This window comes from Siniperca chuatsi, linkage group LG10, assembly GCF_020085105.1.
Source record: "Siniperca chuatsi isolate FFG_IHB_CAS linkage group LG10, ASM2008510v1, whole genome shotgun sequence".
Classification (NCBI taxonomy): domain Eukaryota; kingdom Metazoa; phylum Chordata; class Actinopteri; order Centrarchiformes; family Sinipercidae; genus Siniperca; species Siniperca chuatsi.
The window spans coordinates 29,688,396-29,710,919 of NC_058051.1; the positions used below are offsets into that span (position 1 = coordinate 29,688,396).

The following is a 22,524-nucleotide window of genomic DNA, read 5'->3' on the forward strand; positions in this document are numbered from 1 at the left end:
GCAGGGATATAAAGACTAGGGCTGGGTATCATTTGGCGTTTTTGATACTAATGGTGATACAACACCGAGTTCTGGCACGGATACTGAAACAATACTTTATGTGATACTTTATAAGATGTTTTTGTCCAAACACAAGCAGCTGTACAAGAACTTTGTCTAAAAGTCAGAGTCAAATCAGGAACTATGTGATCAAAGAAGAAGGAAACAAGATCACGAGTGTGTGAATCACGCTTCAGCAGACACATCAAGGCACAAGCACTAAATTAAGTGTTTTATGGGGTAAAACACACAACAGGAATAATTGGTTTCGTGTTCAGAAAAATATTTTGAGAAGCCCATTGAAGCCTTTTGTCTTTCATGTAGTTTTATATAAGGAAACCTGCCTCCCTGCTAAGAAGAGTGAGGAGGATTTTCCCTCAGCAGAGCTGCTGCACTGCATATCAATGACCTCACTGCTGTCCCGTCGCCACGGGATACCAGCCCAAATTCACGTGTGAGAAACAACACACACACACACACACACACACACACACACACACACACACACAGTTCTGTTAATTTAGAAACTCAAACTCTTTTCTGACCAATGTGAGTCTCTCTTTGCCTCCGTCTTTGCCTGGTTACCCCCGGCAACCCATGAAGGGGATTTACAAATTTAAAGGGTAGTTAGGAAATAGGCAGACAGACAGGCAGACAGACAGACAGGCAGACAGACAGGCAGGCAGGCAGGCAGACAGGCAGACAGACAGACAGGCAGACAGACAGGCAGGCAGACAGACAGGCAGACAGACAGGCAGGCAGGCAGGCAGACAGGCAGGCAGACAGGCAGACAGACAGACAGACAGGCAGACAGACAGACAGGCAGACAGACAGGCAGGCAGGCAGGCAGGCAGACAGGCAGACAGGCAGGCAGGCAGGCAGACAGGCAGACAGGCAGGCAGACAGACAGGCAGACAGGCAGGCAGACAGACAGACAGACAGGCAGGCAGGCAGGCAGGCAGGCAGACAGACAGGCAGGCAGACAGACAGGCAGGCAGGCAGGCAGGCAGGCAGACAGGCAGGCAGGCAGGCAGACAGGCAGACAGACAGACAGACAGGCAGGCAGGCAGACAGGCAGACAGGCAGACAGGCAGGCAGGCAGGCAGGCAGGCAGGCAGGCAGACAGGCAGGCAGGCAGGCAGGCAGGCAGGCAGACAGGCAGGCAGGCAGGCAGGCAGGCAGGCAGGCAGGCAGACAGACAGGCAGGCAGACAGACAGGCAGGCAGGCAGGCAGGCAGGCAGGCAGACAGGCAGACAGGCAGGCAGGCAGGCAGGCAGACAGGCAGATAGACAGACAGACAGGCAGACAGGCAGACAGACAGGCAGACAGGCAGACAGACAGACAGGCAGGCAGGCAGACAGGCAGGCAGGCAGGCAGGCAGGCAGGCAGGCAGGCAGGCAGATAGACAGACAGACAGACAGACAGACAGGCAGGCAGACAGGCAGGCAGAATATAATTAAAATATTATGTAAAAGCTATTTAAAGAAAACAGAGCTGGTTCAGTTGTCATCACATGACCCAAGTGTGGAACTTTGGTCATGTGATGACTGACCTGCGGAAGGGGTCAAAGGTCATCGGCCAGGAGTCAGCGGACGGCCAGAGAAAGATCAAGGAGGACGCGAACCACATATGACCGCTTGTCATCGTGTGACTGAAGGTCTGAGCTATCTCCGTGACAACTGAGCAAACTGCATCCACTGAGGAAGACGTGACCGAAGAGCTAGCAAGCGCGCGTCGAGTTAAGGATGATTATTAGCGACCACCACAGACTAAATTCCTCCACACTTTTGAGACACTAAATCGTATCTCAGAACTTTGACTTGAAGCTCGTTTCAGGTAGAAGAAGGAAAAAAGAACCAGATGATATGTTAGGAACGACTAAAAATAAATATACTCATGGTGGGGAGGTTGGCCAATGAGACACTAAGTCAAAACCACGAGAAATCGGTCAAAGACTTAACGCTTTTACACGAGATCCTTACGTCGGGTTCAGACTCTTTAGTCCGTTAAGCGTCAGCGTGTCAGATTATTATAGAGTCAGACATTCTTGCCGTGACTCGGCCGAGAGACGTGACAGACCACACGGTCAATCAATGTTTCACGACCTGTGTGATGTCATCGGAACAAGAATGTAAACAAACGTGGCGTCCGAAGCGTCGTGTCTGATACTGTTCGGGAAAGCCTAAAAAAATATAAAAAAATAATAAAGTAAAAGCGACGGTGACCTTTTCCTCTGTTTCACATCCACCTCGCGGCGCCGACAACATCATTCCTCTGTCACTTCGCCGCGTTTACAGTTGAAGAGCGCTCTGAGCTCCTATTGGTCAACGCCACGAATCGTGGCATCGTCGAATTTGTCGGCGAGAGAAGGGGGAAAACAATTCGGGCACGCTCGTCTTTCTGCTGGGACGTCGGCCGTCGTCCGCTATGATACGCGACACCAGATAAAACCACCAGTCGTCGCGCCCGACGCACGTTTGGGTTCCCCGCGTCTGTCGGGCCGGGCTGATAGCGCGAAGGTTTGGCTTACTTCTCCATTTCGTCCATTTTCTTTCCGTTTACTTGGCGGGAATGGGCTCACATAGATACTTGAGGCAAGTGAAAGCAATAAGTTTCATGTCACCTGGGCAAAGCGACCCCGTGAACTCTGGTTTCAGAGTGTCGGAGAATCGAGGGCAGAGAAAGAGGAAGCTGAAAGAGAAGAGAGCGAGCTTGACGGAGGAACAGAGCGTTTCAGGAGGTTTGGCGATGTTGTTCTCATTAGTAGTGATGAGAGCTCGCCTCTCCGATACAAACTGCTGAACAGACCGCCTCTGTTCACTAATGAAGCCACACACACACACACACACACACACAGGCGACTAGACCGCCATTGGTCATGCAAGAATGTCTCTGGGACAGACTGCATGGGAACCAACTTATGTAACAGGAAGGTCACAGGTTCGAGTCCAACATCTTCTCACTTCTCTTTTTGGGGGTCAGGTTAGCCTGACTTTATATTCTTAAAAGTTGGTTTTTAGAAGATTACAACCTGCTTTGCTCTGTATGCAAACTTAAAATGTGATACGACAGACGAAATAAGATTCGGTCTCTCGACTGATGATCTGAATCATCGGCGTCTGGGGGGGGCAGCCCGACCCGGTACGTTCAGTGAGCTCAGGTTTTGGTTTTGGTATCAAATCTGGCAACTTCACCGCGTCACTGCACCGACTGTTGTTCACACGAGAAAGAGATCCAGGACATAACTGCTGTTTTTACATTTCTGTTTGTGTTCAGATTAAACAAACGAGATAAAACACGCGAATCAGCCGAGCTTTAGAGGTGAACTTTGGACACAGTGAGCACAGCTAGCCGTTTCCCCCTGCCTCCAGTCTTTATGCTAAGCTAAGCTAACCACGCCCTGACTCCAGCTCCGTACTGAACACACAGACGTGAGGCTGATATTCAGCGGTGGAAGAAGCATTCTGATCTTTTACTGAAGTAAAAGTCGTCACACCACAGCGTAGAAATAAAAAGTATTAAAGTACTCAATAAGCAGAATATTAATATCACTGGATTATAATTATTGATGCATTTATGTGTTCGTCACTTTAATGTTGCAGCTGGTAGAGCTGGATAATACATCATAATGCATTAGTTATTATATTTTGTATTATTAACCTGAATCTGCAAAGTAACGTAAGTAAAGTTATCAAATAAATGCGGTAAAAAGTACAATATTTCTCTCTGAGATGTAGCGGAGTGGAAGAAGAAAGCGGCAGAAAATGGAAAAACTCCAAGTACAAGTACGTCAAAACTGTCCTTGAGTAAATGTACTTAGTCACTTTCCAGCACTGCTGATCTCCGTCTGAACGTCTCACTCGGAGAAAAGAGTGTTTTTCCCAAACTGCTGAACTGAGTGAAAGAAACAGTCACTTCCTCACATTTAACTCTTTAATTCTCTCCGTCAGCGTGAAAGTTTCACAGAAGCGTCGAACCTCTCACTCGCCGTGTGATGACATGAAGCACTACTTGTGTAGAAGTGTGTGTGTGTGTGTGTGTGTGTGTACTTAGCCCTCTCATCAGCAGCGAGTGAATGAAGACCGACGTGTGTGAGTGAGTGTGTGTGAGTGTGAGTGTGTGTGTGTTTCTCTGAGCTCAATGAACACAAACTAATCTGACCTGAATGTCTCTCTCACACACACACACACACACACACACACACACACACACACACACACACACACACACACACACAGACACAGACACAGACACAGACACACACAGAAAACCAGGAGCACAATGTTGGTTTTGTTCTGTGGGAAAACTGATGAGGGAGGGAGGAGGGGGGGATACGGTTGTCATGACGACCAGCACGGGGTCCCCGATGGAGAGCTAGGTTGACTGTCATTGGGAACGAACACACACACACACACACACACACACTGGTGGGACCACCTTGTACTGCAGACAGGAAACACTGAGGCCTGCTTCTTTGTTGATTGGTATAAAAGTAGTTCCACCCACACACACACACACACACACACACACACACACACACTTCACACTATGAAAGAAAAGTTTTACCCGCTCGTTGAGAGAAAGGAGGAGGAGGAGGAGGAGGAGGAGGAGGAGAGGAGCGTGAAGTTAGACGGAGTTGTTATCAGTGCGATCACGTCACAGCCAAATGACCAAACGAGCCGCTTCTTCTCTTTTCCTCCGTTCGGTTTCTTTGCTTCGTTTTTTTTTTGTCCGTCTGCTTTTGAATCTCTGAGAAAACTGAGCGTCACATCTTCGTTCTCTGTCGATGAGTCAGACTGGCCTTCATCAGGATGCCTGGGCCTGTATATATATACTGTGTGTTTATATATATCTGTCATGTGATCGATATATCACCATAAATACCGTGTATACAAAACTTTACAGTTACCTTTTTCTTACAAAATCTTAGTCTTGAGTTTATACAAAAACCTTTAGAAAACATCTATAAAACCCTTCTGACCTGACGAAGAGCATGGAGGAAGGTGATACCTTTTCTCATTGACGCTGTTAGCCTGGCGCCTGCGTATGATTACTCTCCTTCGACTCTAAAATATCTATAACCATAAATATATAAGTATTAACATTACGATCATCGATGAGTTAAAAGCTTGAATATACATTTTTCAATACAAGTAAATAAATTCTGTGTTCTTTCAACGTAATTATTCAGATCATTTTTTTCCAAAGACGCCGCATTTAAACATTTACAAATAACCCGAGTTTGAACACATCCAAGATCTACACTTCCAACTGCTGTCAAAGAAATCCTGTTAATGGAGAACAAATGTGATCCAGAGGCCTCGAAGACTCGAAGTCTAATTCCTTAAAGTGCCCAGTTTAGACATTTCAGCTTCCGCTCCGCCTCAGAGGGAAATACTGGACTTTTTACTGCACTACATTTATCTGACGGCTTCAAGACGTGAAAAAGTAGAAGTTCAGCTGAAACTATTTGTCGTTTGACTGGCAGCTATTTTGATAATCGAGAATCCCTTCCTGGCTGCAGCTCCTCAGATGTGCAGATCTGCTGCTTTTCCTCTGAACGACTGTAATAACTGTGATGTTTGTTAATAACGTCGAGCTTTGGACTGTCGGTCGGACACGACGACACGCGAAGAAGGCGCCGCTTTGGGCTCTGGGTCGCCGTTTCTCGCGCTTTCACCACCGCTTTTCACCAGTTTTCCAAACCGATCGATCGATCAGAAAAGAATCAGCAGATGGATCCAGAATGAAAAGCATCATCAGCTGCAGTCCGATACAAACCGGTTCAACATGAGCTCCAGCTCCACCAGCTGCAGCAGCAACATCCTGCTTTACATTAATGCACGAGGAATAATAACCTGATGATAGAATATATAACAGCACAGCAGCCACAGGGACGCTGCACTGCTTTAATGCTTTAAGGGCTTTTTCCTGAGTTTACTTTCATATCTGAATACTTCCTCCGCTGGTTCCAGCTTCCTGTAAATTGTTGTGTGTGTGTGTGTAACATTAAGAGCAACAAACTTAAAAGTGTTAAGTCACTCTTTAAGTGCATCGCTCTCGACTGACATTTGCGTTTTCGCCGCTCCTGTTATGAATTCAGCCTTCAGTCTGACTGTGACGACGAACCGCTGAGCTCAGCTGCTGCTGGAGAGACCAATTAGTCTGAATCCGACCCGAGCGCTGACCCCACACACACACACACACACACACACACACACACACACACACACACACACACACACACACACACACACACACACACACACTTCTCAGACGATGTGAAAGGAAACACTGTGTGTGTGCGCTGCCCCCTGCTGCCTCATCAGTAACACTGCAGGTCTGAAGCAGCCTGACACTTTAATGTGATTGGATGAAAAAGCTTCACTGCAGAAAACAAAAAAGACGCAACACAAACACAGAAAGTATGAAACAGGAGCACCGCCTCGTCTCCATGTTGTTTTCTACGACGAGCGTGTGTTTTTGGACTCAACTCGGATAAAAGAAGATGTTTTTCTGCACGTTATGGATAATATTTTAAAATGAAAATGACTGATAATACATTTAATATTATTAATGATTCAAAACAAAGATAAGGGATGCCTCGAGGTATTTCTCCATAGTATTTAATTAGTATCATACACAAGCATGTTTCTATTAAAACACATTATATATCAACTGAATAAAACAATAATGTACAAACAGGTTCAGACTGTCTCAGCATGTTCAACCTGCATGTACAAACTCCGCAGCAAAACTACCGGATCAGCAACACAATCCAGAACAAGCTCCTTATTAATCCTTAATCTCCAAATTTAAAGGTTTGTTTTTTAAACTTAATTTTGGTTGTTCAAACATATAAATAAATAAATCACCTTCGTTAGAGAGTAGCTGACTTTTAGTTTTTGATTTCTTCATTTCTCTTCGGGCCGGTCCGATAAATGAAAACAAATACGCTCGACTCTTGCAATGAATTTGGCCATCGATATTAGATTAGAAGAGATTTAATGCAAAGTTTTACATTCAAACATATTAAAAATGCTCAGAAAAATGAAAGCTCTGGATCAAGCTAGTAGTTGAGACTGTTTTGTCAAACTGCTCTTTAAAAAGGTAAAGAATGAACTCTCGCGCTGAACACGTTTTTAAGCTTTCAGTGCCGTTCACTGTTTTTCTTTTTAAAAATGACCACAATGGTTTAAAGAGTCTGTAATAAACGGTCATATTCATGTAGCTTCACAGTACTAACAGTCTGTGAAAGCGTAACAAGCGGTTTAGTAGTCAAGAAGATCCTTTCAAAAAGGTTTCCAGTTTCATTTGTTCCCAAATTTTGTCATATTTTGGTGGCGACGCCGTAGAGATCTCCAGGTTTTGACGCGGATATAACCTTCCAGGACGTTTTACATCGCATCCTGTACGGCCTCAGTTTGTACATGCAGGATCACAAGACGTTACTAGATTATTTGCCATAAAAAAAAAAAACGCTGGTCAAACTTTACATCACAATGACCGTACTCCAGTGTTTCCATCAGTACTGTAAGCACACCGTCACGCGATCCTCCTCCGGCATAAAGAAGCACGTTATGACACAGTTTAATCGCAATGTTGATACTTCTGTTTTATTGCACTGTTTTTAGTACATTTCATGTTGTGTACTTACATTACTTTTCTGTAGGTTAATACTCAGGATGACACACTGGATTAAGGCCATTTTATGGTAAAGTTGCACCAAAATAACCGTTGACTTCATCAGGTCCCACAGATATACAATCCCTGCCCTCAGCATGCAAACAGAAGAGACCAGAGCCAATCAGAACACAGCTGCAGGGGAGATTTCAAGGTTCACGCATTCGACCCGATGAACAAGGACAGGAAATACCAACTGCGGTCACCTGAAGGTGTCGCTCTGTTCTAACAGACACCCGGTGGGCTGGTAAACCGGTCAAAGTGGCTGGTGAGTCTCAGGGTTTACCAGCCGCAGTGAAATATAATCTTTCCTTTTTCTGTGTTTAAACAAAGAAATGTGGAAAATCTGGCTTTTTGACTCCAAAGACAGGATTTCTTAAAACTGCACTTCGAAAGCTCACAGGGCGGGGCGACCTGGTGGCCTTAAGGGTCAGTATGCTTAAAACTCAAGTGTCGGATCACAGAGCAGTGCCTGAAAACCTGTTTCCGATGTTGTAATTCAGTCTGCTGCGTCCGACAATCTACGTAACTTTCCGAAACCGTTAATCTCACAATGATGCCGATTGTACGCAGCGGCTGGCCAACGGTGTCGAGCGCTGATTCGCTCTTCACGCAACTACCTCTGCCACTTTTCACGTGAACTTCATGCAAACACCATGAACGTCCATGAGGTGTTTGAAAGTGTGCTCCGTTATCTCCATCAGTAGGCTTCATCACGTCTCGCCCCTCTCTTTCTTTGCCTTAAGACGTGCTTCAAACTAGCACACTGAACCGGTTTGGGTGTAGACCGCTGAACCGCAACATCCCCGTCTCAAACCCCCGTGAACTCCTGTTAACTCTCTGCTGGAATCAAATAAAGAATCACACGAGGCCGAGACGTGACTTTGAAATTCCCTTGTAATCTGGTCTGTCTGACGGCGTCAATAACGAATAATCACTGTGCTGGCTGATCAACAGATCAATACATTTCAAGTGGACCAGAACGGAGTCAGACAACACCTCTTCACCGGTTCAGAAAACACCAGAACCTGAAATCTGGAGCAGCTGGAGAACAAACTGAGCCGTCCGAGGCTGAAGGAGATTCAGTTTTTACTTCTTTGACACGTCCAACTGGTGCGAGTTGTGCTTGTTGTCGTCTGGCGTTTCATCGGGGAAGTACTGGGCCTTCTGGCACCTCCAGCTTGTTAACACAGCTCCTTCAGATAGACGGCTCTGGGTAGTTATTAAGAAATAAGCAGCTTTCCACTGTCGGGCTAAAGAGGGCTAAAACTGTTTATGCAGCTTCAGCATTGCTGCTGTTTGGAGGATTCAGTCACTGATAAGAGTGTTTGGCTCTGCTGTGGAAACCAGTCTATCGAGAAAAACAGAAAGGACTTTCTCAATAACGAGTTTGCCGAGATCGAACTTGCGTTTTTTGGGACTTTAATCTTGCACTGTTGGGAATTTCGATCTCGCGATGTTGGGAGTTTGAAGTCGCCTTCCAGGGAGTCCTAACCCACAAAAGCGCTCCGTCTGTAACCGGGACAGCCTTCGTGCTGACTTCACCAGCTCAGCTCAGGTGGTTCACTTCAACACACCTGTACGCCGCTACAGATCCTCACATCTCCAGAGATGTTGCAAATCAAATATGCATTATTTTTGATAAATCAACCACATATTTTGAAATCTAAGCTGTTAATTTCTTGACTAAGACCAAATTTGGTTGGTTACAGTTTTAATACAAGACGTTCTGGGTTTGAATTATGTGCTTTGCTGTCGCTGCTGTTGATGGATGTGAAATGCAAACCGGGATACTCGTCTTCCCCAGGTTCACTCAAGACTGCTCCCAAAGCATCGACCACAGCTGTAGCAATTAGTCGTGTAATATCTGTCAATCAACAGAAGATTATTCGGCAATAACTGTCAGTCATTTTCAAGGGGAAAACATTCTTTGCTTTTCGTGGTCTTATGCGACAGTAAACTGAATATCTTTGGGTTTAGATCCGTTGTTTGGACAAAACAAGCATTTTGAGGGCGTCTCTTGTGACCTTGTGACGGGCTTTTAATACACCAGACGACTAATCAAGCAGATTCATTGATACTGAAAATAATTGCATTAGCTGTAGCCTTAGCGTCATTTGGCGCGGTTTTGTCCTAATATGGACTTTGAATTGGGACGGTGCTCGGGGCCGCACACAAGACTCAGACTGAGAAAGGCCTTAAGTCTCTCTTGATCCTAAATATGAAGCCAGACTGAGCCCGTTTGGCCCGACAGTGTAAAGCAGGCGAGTGCGTGCTAGCAGAATTAATCTCCCACATACACTGCAAACAAAATGACCTTAGCACAGAACAACATACAGACAGGTAATGCTCCTTCCTTTTCCTGTTTGTTCTGCAGTCTGATTGGCTGCTGTCAGGACCAGAACGTGTCAGAATGTGATATGAACCAATAGGAGGACAGAGCTGACGAAGATGTTGAAATGAAACAAACAGTATTATAACAATATAAGTAGTGTGAAAATAGTGTAAGGATGTAGCAAGCGTGATGCTAATGATGATCTTTGTACGAAGCTACGTGCTGACATTTTGTGACGTTTCTTTTAAAATCTCCTCATTTTATTACAGATTGGAATATTTTGGCCAATCACCAGCGTACGACCTGACAAGCACAATTATTTTACTCGTCAAAACTATCATCACCTGCTTTCAGTAATGGCTCTGTTTTGCTGTAGTCGACGCTGTGTGTTTAAAACACTAAATTGGATAACTTAACTAGCTAGCTAAAAGCTTAACGGCTTGAAAATGAGTTGCTACCATTCACAGCAAAAAAACATTCACAATAAACTGGTGGTAAATTTAGGCCTTGTTCAGACTGCCAGCCCAAATCCGTTTTTTGGCATATCCAGATTGACTTTAGAAAGTCTGGACGGCAATAAAACCCCACGTGAAATGCGATTTTTGCAAATCGGATCCGAGCCACATTTGGCGGTGGTTTGAAATGCGATTTCTACAGATGCGTCTCAGTCCGGACGCTCAAATCGGGATTTCAAAGTGTCTTTTGCGTCACTCGCAACGCAAAACACGCGACGTCAAATCCAAAACGAGGAGGTGCATCAGAGCCACGAGTGCAGCACGGGACATCGCAACGGACACCAGCGAGCGATGGATCTCCCGTTTCTCATGCTTCAGCGTCGGAAAGCCGCGTCACCAGCGTACGTCGTTACTGACGCCTACGTCGTTGCCACAGCAACCCACGCAGATAGGGTGGCGATGTCTGGGCGCACAAATCCGATCCGATCACTTGTAAATAGTTTTGACAGTCTGTCTTAAAGATCTGATTTGAGAAACGAACCCGCAGTCCTGCAGTCTGAACAAAGCCTTAGACCAGCTGTAGAAGCACCAACTGATTATATAAATATCGACAGAGTAGATTTCCTTAAACCGCATTCCTGTCATATCTTGTTTACCATAAATACAAACATTCGGTAAACACTGCTTTGTGTGGAAGTCTATGGCTGCTAATGTTAAATTGTAATAATTTCCACTTGTGTGCGCATGATGTATGACAAAATTTAAATTTTCATGTTTGAAAATGCATTACTGCCAAAATTAAAATAGCAATAATTTCCAGTGTACTTCTGAGGCTTAACGTAGACAAAATAATAATGAAACTAAACGCGAAATGTTTTGTCAGATGACGTGCAACCTAAACTTCAAAATTAAATTTCAAACTAGAGTTTTGCATTTGAATCACGTCCTGATATTTAATGTCAGGATTCTCCCGGGGCTTTTTTTCTGAAATTGAGGAATATAAAAATGGCATTTCATTTTCAATAGAAACGAGTCAAAACTAGGATTTCAATTCAAACGCAAAAGTCCAGTCCGCTTTTTCATTTTCAAGTTTAGGTTTCACATTTTCTGCCAGTTCCACGCGGCAGAGTTTAGCGCTTAGGAGAGCACGGAAAGGTATCGTCACTGAACGGGGTTTTCATTTTTACTTTAAAATGAGAATTTGATTATAAAATGTTAATTCTGTCACACATCAAATGCACATTTTATCTCAATATTGGCAGCCGCAGGCTTCCATATTCATGGTGCCATCTTGTGGTAATTAAAAACAGGAAGTGGCCATTTTCTGTAGGCTCGGATATTGCGAGGAAGGACTAGAGGCTGAATTTGAACTAAAAAATCATTTGATAATCTCAACAAAAGATATTCGTCCTCAACAAAGTTCCAAAATGTATTTTGTTGTCACTCCTGGTGTCATAAATCAATCAATGGTGTCAAGGGAAAAATATATTGATAAAAAAACCCTTTTAAATCAATCGATTTTAAAATAAAAATTTAATAAGTGGGAGTTTCAGCGACTCAAACGTGACTAATTATATCGCTGCATTTTATCTGACATGATGTGAAGGTTGCATTTGATCACGTGACACCCCAGGTCCAATCAGCAGACGTCTCAGAGCAGAAAACACTGACCTCTGGCTCACATCCAGAGTAGACAAAAAAAACAAACAATAAAAAATAATAACAATATAAAACAAATAAGAAATAATAATAATTATTACAGAGATATGAACAGAAGCAACATTTCTCCTTCTCCAGTTAAAGTACCACTTCCTTAAATCTGAACAAACCAGGTTATGTCACAATAAGAAGATTATTAACATTATTCTCATTATCAATATCTTACAAAACCAAAATCAACAGTGCAATAAAAAGGTTTTTAATCCCTCGCTCGGCAGGAGAGAAAGCGAGGCGACGAGCGGCGGGGCTTGGCGAGGAAAGAGAGAAAGAAGGTAACATCCAAAAATAAGAAAGGAAAGGATAGAGGGATTACAGAGGAAGACAAGCAGTTCACAAGAGACGAGGGAGGAAGAGGGGCTTCTCGGGATTATATAAATGTGAAATAATGGTGGTGCGGATGAATGGATGGATGGAAGATGGAGGTAGAAAGGGAAAAATGGAAGGAGAAAGGGAGGAATGAAAATCAACAGAGGAAAGGGAGGAGAGAGGAAATGATGAAGGCAGATTTGTGGTTACTGGCTAAAAGGTGATGAAGGTGAGGTCGGGGGGGGGGAGAGGAGGATCATGGGAAAACTCGAGGAAGAGTACACATCCACAAAACAGGCTCCAGCTAAGCAGCTAGCAATGCTAACGGTGTGTCTTTTTGGCCTTTTCTACACGTTGCGGTGATGATTTTAGGTTCCCCGCCAATTTAAAAATACAGAGCATCGTGGAGGCTGTTGTGTGGATCTGTAAAGATGCACTGATACCACTTTTCTGTTGCCAGTTTCAATCACTGACACGACTGGTGGTTATATTTAAGCCATACAGACTGAAAATTAAAAAAAGTCCGTTCACCCAAATTACAAAAAACGTATTTTCTCTCTTCCCTCTTGTAGTATCTATCCATGCAGATGGTTTTGGTTTTATTCATTCAAGTTTGTTTTTTTTAGATATCTGCCTCCACCTCATTTTCTAGCGAGGAAATGCTCCCAATAAAAATTTTTTTTGTGCTCTGTAATTTGGGTGAAATGACCCTTTAACTACTGTATAAATAAATTAGCTGTAGACTTTTGTGGTTGTACCTGTGAGACACCTTTGCAGGGAACAAGCGTCAGCCATCGGTCGACAGCGACATGATCTAACTAGGGTCGACTGGCAGGGATTGAGATCCCAGTACTTCCTAAGAATTCTCGTCAAAATCTGCTCCCGTTTCCCGGGAAAAATACCGCCGTGAATTTTTAGCGCGCGCGTGCTCCTGTGCTGGTGTACTGAAGACTATTTTGTACGAACTGAAACAAAAGGACGCCTTCTGCAAACCTCATTAATGCTGTCAATCACCTGTCGTTACTCAAACCACAGAAGCCACACGCCGACACGGCTGCCTGTCAGGCGACTCTGTGGGCTTTTCCATTTTATACTTTAATAAAAACAAAAGCGAGGTATCGGTGCATCCAAAGGTGTATGGGTGAGAGTGACTGGGGGGTTTGATCAAAGAGCGAGTGTGTAATGACAGGTGGGCGTGGCCTGTTCTGTCGGGGGCGTGTCTGTTCTCAGGAACTCCTCTTAGTCCTGGAGTGTTGGATCAACCACTGGAGAGTGATGTCTGCAGAGAGAGACAGATGCGATGTCAGCAGAGTGTACAGACAGAGAAGGTGTGTGTGTGTGTGTGTGTGTGTGTTTTCATTTTGGAAATGGTCTTCATCAAAATGTGTGAGAGGGTTGAAAACTTTGTCAGACGCCATTTTTTATACGTGACTGGGGGCAGAACATTGGAAACGCCTCTCTGCTGCAACACCGACGGACTTACTTGATACACACATATGCCACCACTTGTTAAAAGGCGTTGTTTACCTTGATGGCGTATTGGAGGTGTTCTTCTCAAACCACAGCGAGAGCCTGTCGCCTGCAGCTCTTCATCTAACAGCTCACTGTCCACTTCCTGATTGCATCGATTCATTCTCTTCCCTGCAATGTTTAAAGCTTAAACACTGACCAAACAGCGCTGAATGCGTCCACATCTTGTTGTGTAGAACAGCACTGCTAATGAAGCTCTCAATAAAAGCTTTATAAGGCTTTAATGTGAGGCAGCAGGAAACGTTGGGCTCGCATCAGCAGCGACACAGCCCAGCTGTGACACGGCTGACAGCGATCAGCAAGCAGTAAAATAAGGCTACGATCTGGAAGCACAAACAGGAGCGCAGGAGTGAAACTGAACTCCAAACCACAGAGTTTCAGTTAGTTAGCTGTTAAGTCTCATGTGTGACCTCAGTACTCGCTGCGTCACCCTGTGATTCAAACGCTGTGCGGCGGTTTGTAACACTATGGGACCGGATTTCACCACTCTGATAACAAAGCTGTGACAATCATTTCATCCTCTTCCTCGACTGACAGGCGAACAGTGGAAATAAGTGATCTACCAAGAACGTGTGCTTTACGTACTCTACTGGCAAACGCAGTGCTTTGCTGGATGACGCTGTGCTGCAGGTTGAGTTTATCCCGCTTCGACCGGACCACGCTGGTCTGACTGAAATGAACGAGGAGGCCGTGTTTGCTTCACGGAGCTAATATCGGCCTGAACACAACCTTAGTGTAACCCAGGTTTAAAATGCACTAACTTAAAAATTCCAACTATTATGCGTCAGTGAAGGCACCACGTAGTCACGGTCCTCTCGCGAGAACACTCCAGCCAATCGTGTACCTTGCAGCGCCGCCATACAAGCCTGTTCGTCCCCGCTCCTGTCAGAAGTTGGGAGCGAGGCGTAACAGGACGGCTGCACAGGAGCCTTACAATCTGTACCGACGCTGCTCTGATTGTTTAGAACCAGGGATTTGGCCAGGTGTGCCCGGTTGGGTACGAGTCCGATGGCGAGCTAAGTCTACAAAGAACCTGTACAACATTCAACTCTACTTTTCAAACTCCTGCGGTCTGGTAGGAGTTGTTGTTGTTGTCTGAGAAAGAACTATTGTGAATATTTATTCCGAAGTGCACTTAAGGGTTAGACACTTGACCTAAAGCAATGTTTTCTTATTCTGCAGACTGTAAATATTTTTCACTATCACTGTTAATACATGCCATTTAAATTTAAACACTTTGTTTCCGTGTGTTGTTATTATTATTATTATTACCACTGTTCTCCCACCTCCTAGAGAGCTGTTTCCTAATCTGATCTAGCCTAATGAACTCAAAAAAACCAACTCAGTTTCCCTTTTCTTAGTGGCATATCCCACGTGTATATGTTACATTAGGTTTAGGGAATGTAAATCTATTATGTAAACGAGGGTCCTCACATGTATGAAAGTACAGATGTGTGTGTGTGCGTGTCGTACCGATGTTGTCTTTCTCCTTGCAGGAGATGGAGTAGCAGCAGATCTCTCTGTCCTGGATGGCCGACAGGTTCCTGATTAAAAAACACACAAATAATCAGTTAAAATGAAAACTTATAAACAGTCAATAGATGACAGTACAGGAATTCCAACACTTACACACACGTTAACGCAGCAACGATAATCTATATAAAGTATTTCGGTGATGTTGCAAAAGACTGTGTGTTCCCTGTTTATCTACAGCAAGGACTAAAGTCCAAACAAAGTATGCGTGTTTGTCAGACTGACTCCAAAGGGAGGAGCTAATGAGCCACACTTCGCCGTGCGGCCGACTCGCCGACCAACTGCAGGTGGCTGTGAGTAAGTCAACAAACTGCGACACTACATTTGTGCTGTAAGTTTTCACTTTACCACCATCACCATGTACGTGTAGCTCACGACTCCTCGCTGCTTTTGGCTGTTCACACTGATCACAGAGCCTCGGGTCTGAGTCAGAAGTGAGTGTTGACTTACATCCTCTCTATGAGCTCCTTCTCATCCAGAGCTCCTGGTAGGTCCCTCTTGTTGCCCAGAACCAAAACCTGAAGGCACACACACAGGTGGAGCATGAATCAGCCGCATCATTTAGAGAATATAACAACCAATATCAGATTTCTGTTACTTGTTGTAAATGTATATCGGATTTTTCCGACTGGGACGTTGTTTCTGGCCGTGGCAACATTTTTCCGCTCCGGGGCGACTGTGCACATCAGTGACATCACAAAAATACCTTTGAAGATGCAACCGGTGCTGAACAACAGGTACAAATATAAGGTTTTGGTTTTTACCCTGCGTAAGGAATGCTTTGTGACCGAATCATGTAGGAAGTTCAGAGTGCTGAGGTCACAAAACAGGCTACCCCAAAGACTGCTCATCACCCCCTCCACACATTTCTTTCACAATCATTTTTAATACTAACTTTCGCGGTATCAGGTCCAGTGTTTGGTCAGACTCAGTTCAGCTGGCTCTGGTCAAGTCTGGCCCAAATTGTTCAGTCGGAAGCAGCTAATTCATTCTGGTTCGCTCGGACGCCCATTTACACTTCGTGCATCTCGGGAAAGCTATCTGATCTCAGTGTAAATGCACCCAAAAAGCATTCAGGAGGGGGTTTGAGATGCATTCTAGCATCTGTAATCTCCCACAGTGTGACTATACCAGTGAGCAGTCTGTGGAAATATCCACTCGCTGTCTGATTATCTTAATACATCCATGTTCTCGTTCTAAAAGCAGCTAAAGTTACATTAAAATGACACTGAAGTGAGCCGCTGTTCTCTGTCTCATTAAAGCAACAAGCTCCGAGCCGCTGATGCATTTATCTGATCCCTGATCAGTTCGGCCGCCGAACGATCTGTGTGAGCGAGAGCTGCGCGAGTCAGAGCCGTGAGGACAATCGGATCTGTGATCTGGCAGCCAGAGACCAACATATGTAAATGAATGTGTCGTCAAGCTCATCTGGATTTTATCCAGATACGAGCCGCTGGTGGAAACGGGGCCTCAGAGTCAGTTCGGGTCTGGTTCACTGAGATTTGCAAACTTCAGGTGGTTAACTCTGTTCAGCTGGGTTTTTATCTCAGGTTTCACTCGCTCTGGCTGGCTGTTAAGTTTTTAAAAATCTGTTTATTGTGTTCGTGGCAGGTTTGGTCAGGTTCAGCTCATTCATTTCCGTCTCTTTAAATTTTTTGTAGGGCTGCACGTTATGGTAAAAAAAATAAATAAAATAAAAAAATCATATATGGCGACAGATATTACGATTGCGTTACGATTCACGATTAGTGGGAGTGATCATTTCTGCATCACAATTTTCATTTTCACTGAAAAAAACTATTAAAATCACGACGATGTGACATCTGTTGGGGTCTGTACCAAACAAACATGTGTCTTACATCTGGAGAACCAGATGTGCAGGCCGGGGCGACTCCGCAGCGCTTCATTAAAATGCTGTTTTGTCACATTTTACCTTTACCAAAACATGCAGCGTCTGCGATTTGGATATTGCACGTGGCCATATTGCGATTCGGATAATATTTCGATTACTTGTGCAGCCCTAATCTTTTGGTTGACTTTGTTCTGGTCAGGCTAAGTGGGCGTGCTTGGCTCTGCTCAGGGTCGGTCTGGTTTGTTGCATTCAGCCCGCTCCGGCGGTCTTACAGGAATTCCCTGCAGCTGCGGTTTGTCCAGCAGGTTGTGGAGTTCGTTCTTGGAGGCTTCGATCTTCTCCGGGTCTGCTGCGTCCACCATGTAGCTACAACAGAAAAGAAACTGTGAAAACATCTGTACGTTCATTCAAAAAAGTTAATAATAATAATCAGAACTGTCGTTAACTTACTTCCTGTCATTTCATCACTATATCAGAAATGTGTTTATGTGGCCCTCCAGTCACATCACGCTCTGTCCTGCTGAACTGGACTAAAAACCAAAAGGAGGTTGCAGAAAAAGCTGCCAAAGCCCATCAGTATCACGTTTACTACATCTCAGCTGTACATGCAGCCCGACTTTGGTGCTCTTTGTTACATAATAATAATAATAATAATAATAATAATAATAATAAAATGAGTATAATAATACCCATTTACCCTGCAGCTTTCCTGTCTACTCAGGACACGACAAGACTGCATGACTGCTTCGTTCTGATGATCATTCAGCTTGATTTGACCAAACTCTTGTGAGCGAAAACCTTCAAATATTAGATTTAGATCTCTTCCTCTGAAAAACACGGAGGAGTTGGTGGACAAACGTGCGAATGTCTCTGGGTCTCCCGTCATGTTTGGACAGAGCGGAGCCGTCCCAGCGACCCGTTTAAGGAGACGGAAACCACAGTTTCGGGGAACCGGGACTTACACGATAGCGCTGACTCCTCGACAGTAACGCTCCCACATGCTCCTGAACCGAGGCTGACCTCCGATATCCCACAACTACAGACACAGAGTTCACAGTTAGAGTTTACAATGTGTACAGTCAGAAATTCATCGTTAAACATAATTAATTGAGATTTTAAAAAACTGAATAAATAATAAAAGAGACTCTGAAAAACTGCTACCTAAGAGACACTACTTTAGTCTTTTCTACGATTAAAATAACACACATGACTTTTCTTTTTGCTCGCTGTCTTTATTTATGTGCGGGATAAAAAAACATTGTTGTGAGATAATTTCTTTCTTCTTTAGACTCTAAATTATAAGAGTTTCTCTTGTATATTTTCTTTGAGATATATATCTATCGATATTATATTATTTATTATAATTATGGGTTAATTTTTTCCAATCGACTGGAAAATCAAGGCCACTGAGTTGTGTAAAGGTACGGACAACATCAACATCAAGTGTCTACGGATTGATACAGTCTGAACCTGCGTCGAATCAAATGGGGTCTATACGCGGCCACAGTTTACCTGATGAAGACGTAATGTCAAAACTTTATAGCTGAACCCATCAATGTTTTTGGGAGCATTTATTCTGCGTGTGGGAGCCTGATTCTGGATATAATTAACTAGACAGGAAGTTAACTTATTATATTGTCTGGAATATACCTACAACACACACACACACAGTACATGCGAGTGTGTACAGACAGGTAAAAGCAGGGAATGGAACTACCAACCTTGATGGTAACGTTGCCTTTAGTGATCTTCCTCATGTTGAACCCAACTGTAGGAATCATGTCTTCACTGAACTGGCCAGACTGAAACACACACACACACACACACACACTTTTTACTGACATACGCCACTTACCAGTGGTGTTTAGTTTCGTCATATTGATCTCCATTACTGGCTGATCGGCGCTTGTCACAGACATACTGTATTGATTTGTATGTGAGTGAGTGCCGCTCCCCATCGCGCTCTCCCCTCGTTTCCTGTCAACTCTCTGACAAAAAGGTATAAAACGCCCCCCCAAAAAACCTACTGGTTTGGACGGCGCCCTCTGGTGGACAAACTATATCCCGCTCAGAACATACTTTGGTCATAATTATTAAAAGCCAGATTTAAAAGATCCAAAACGTCATATCAAAAAAGTGTGTTTATGTAATGCGTTATGTTAAATGACAAATATCAGCCAGCATACAATTATATTTTTAAACTCAACTTTCGATTTCAATATCAGCCTTTAAAGAGTATCGGCGGGGCTCTAGTCTGCACCAAACCACGCTGCAGACTTCCAGTAGAAAGAAACTACAATACTGTTGGTCTATTCTGTACACAACGTCTGTTTCCTGTCTGTGCGTCCTGAGAGACGGATCCCTCCTGAGCTTTCTGACATTTTCCTCACCCGAATCGAGGGTCGGAGGGTGTCGAATGTTGGACAGATTGTAAAGCTCCCCCGAGGCAAATTTGTGATATTGGGATATATATATATATATATATATATATATATATAAAAATAAATAAATAAAATAAATAAAATTGACTTAACTTGACTCAATACGCCGGATTGGTATCGGCCATGATGTCACAGATCCACACTGAAAACAGGTCCTCAATCAATATCATTGTAAGATTCAGTGTTTTTGCTATCAGTTACATAACGTCAGTCATGCTGTTGACTCTGTTTTTAGTGCCACAGCAATCCCTGACCTCACGTTACCTCACATACCACTTACTCCGGACATTTTAATTTTGGGGGAAAAGGGAGCAGTGGCGTCGGATCTGTACTTGGTATCGGCAGATACTCCGAGCTGAGGTGTCAGAATCTGTATCGGGAGAGAAAACTTGGATCGGCGCATCCCTGGTTACGCTTTATATATATATATATATATATATATATATATATATATATATATATATATATATATAAAGAATATTATCCGATTTTTAAAGTTTCCAATACTGATGTCAGCCTCAAAGATCCAGCATCAGTCGGGCTCTAGTCTGCGCTCACAGCTGCATTTTAAATTCTAAAAAGCAGGAATACTAAATGCCAAAACTTACAAAAAAATATATATTTTTGGGTGAAGGAAAATCTATGTTAGTGGGTCAAACTAAAATGCACATTTTGTACATGGGGGAGCACAGGAGGCTGATGTCAGGAGAGGCACAGCTGATGTGTAACAGGGAGGGAGTCTGGTGTGACCGGACAGGGAAGGTCACTCTGCCAGGAGGGGGGGGGGTGATCGATCCTCCAACACTAGACCTACAAATCCTACCTCCGGCCCTGCTACCAGCACCAGGGCTGGGGGCTCAGGTCACCAAAAACGGCCTTCTGGTCTGATAAAAAATATCTACATTTATGGTGGAGGTTGAGAACATCCACCGAATGCAGATGTTAAAGCAGCTGTGCTTATTTAAATGACACATTAGGTTTTAATGTTTACCCACAGCGTTAGCGACATCTGTTCTCAATAAAAAGCACAGCACTAATACAGATGTAAGTTAGAAGTGTGTAGAAAATATATTGACTCATTGAGCGTCTTGCTGAAGTCGAGCACCGACAGCTAGCTGACCTCACCACCGCAGGATAACAATGGACGCAGCCAGATGCTAACTGACAGCTGGCGTTAGCACATCATATTAGCCTGAACCTTACCGCTATCACGTTGACGAAGGTCGTTTTCCCGGAGTACTGCAGCCCCACCAGGGTCAGCTCCATCTCTTCTTTCCAGAAGAGCGCCTTGAACCAGTCCAGCAGTTTGTTGATTAGCGCTATCATCTTTGTCGTCTGATGCTAATGCTAGCTGCGGCTGTTGCAGGTACGGCTAGGTGGCTATGCTAGCTAGCTAGCTGGCTAACGCCCCGACGAGTCTTTATTTTTTATTTTTTTAGACGCTGACAGTCACTGTGACAACCACGGGCGGCAACAGGAAAACGGACGACACCGACAGGCTTTACACGAACCGAAGATAATATTTAATAATCGGTGTTTTCAGGCTCTAACGTCCGCTGAGTGTTTTCGGCTTTCTGTGGTGTTTACTAGCTACGCCTTTGCCCACCGACTGAGACCGACATTACGCATCACACCACATCCGGTGCAGCCTTTCAAAATAAACATCGCACGGAAGGCCGTTCTTCTTCGTTAGTCAAATAAAGGCTCAACGTGGACATAAACGTTACATTTAAGAAGGGATCTGCTGTGAATCTAAACACACGCGGTATGCTTCGTCTTAAGTTTTACTTTTTATTGGTCATGTAGTTTGTATTTTGTTTAATCTGTCGGTTCCTCTTCCTGCTTGGGTGGGGTTGATAGAGGAAGCAGAGGAGAGCAGAGAAAAGAGGAGATAGATACTTCCGGGTGATGGAAACACTGCCCCTCTGTTGTATACAGTTATTATTCTCTTAATAAACATAAGACCTCATCATGTGATATCAGAATCAGAAATACTTTATTGATCCCTGAGGGGGAACTCAGGACACAGGAATAGAAGTACTAAGCAAAAAAATATAATACACTATAATACAGGTCAGATAAATTAAGTACCAGGTGGGTATAAGTATAAAATATAATAAGTGTGAAGTACAAAGTGGGTTTACCGGTTGATGATAATAATACAGTATAAAGTAATAGTGCATGAACTGTCAAGTTAAGTGTAGCTTATTAAGATTATAATGAGACGGAGAATATTGCACAGCTGTAATAGAAGTATGAATAAACATCAATAAATTAAACTGAATACACAGAATATTGCACAATTATGTCAGTACTGCAGAGATGTTAATGATCAATGTCCAGTTTAGTGACTTCGGGTCATACAGACTGACACTTAGAGGGAGGAGTTAAAGAGTCTGATGGCCACAGGCAGGAATGACTTCCTGTGGCGCTCTGTGGTGCATTGTGGGGGGATGAGTCTTCTGCTGAAGGCGCTCCTTTGTTTGACCAGCACGTCATGGAGCGGGTGGGAGACGCCGTCCAAGATGGCATGTAGTTCGGCCAGCGTCCTCCTCTCTGACACCACCGCCAGAGAGTCCAGCTCCACCCCCACAATGTCGCCGGCCTTACGGATCAGTTTGTTGAGTCTG

General features: G+C 44.1%; 1 protein-coding gene across 1 annotated transcript; it reads right to left on the minus strand.

The window, feature by feature from the left end:
* Positions 1–6,650: 6,650 nt before the first annotated feature.
* On the minus strand, positions 6,651–21,715 carry LOC122882633 (ADP-ribosylation factor-like protein 8A). Its single transcript, XM_044210216.1, has 7 exons — positions 21,098–21,715; positions 19,175–19,255; positions 18,416–18,489; positions 17,726–17,819; positions 16,052–16,119; positions 15,542–15,612; positions 6,651–13,817 (listed from the first exon to the last, which is right to left on the minus strand). Exons 1-7 carry the CDS (start codon positions 21,218–21,220, stop codon positions 13,765–13,767), a joined length of 564 nt encoding a protein of 187 aa, XP_044066151.1. The 5' UTR covers positions 21,221–21,715; the 3' UTR covers positions 6,651–13,764.
* Between the last annotated feature and the right edge of the window lie 809 nt (positions 21,716–22,524).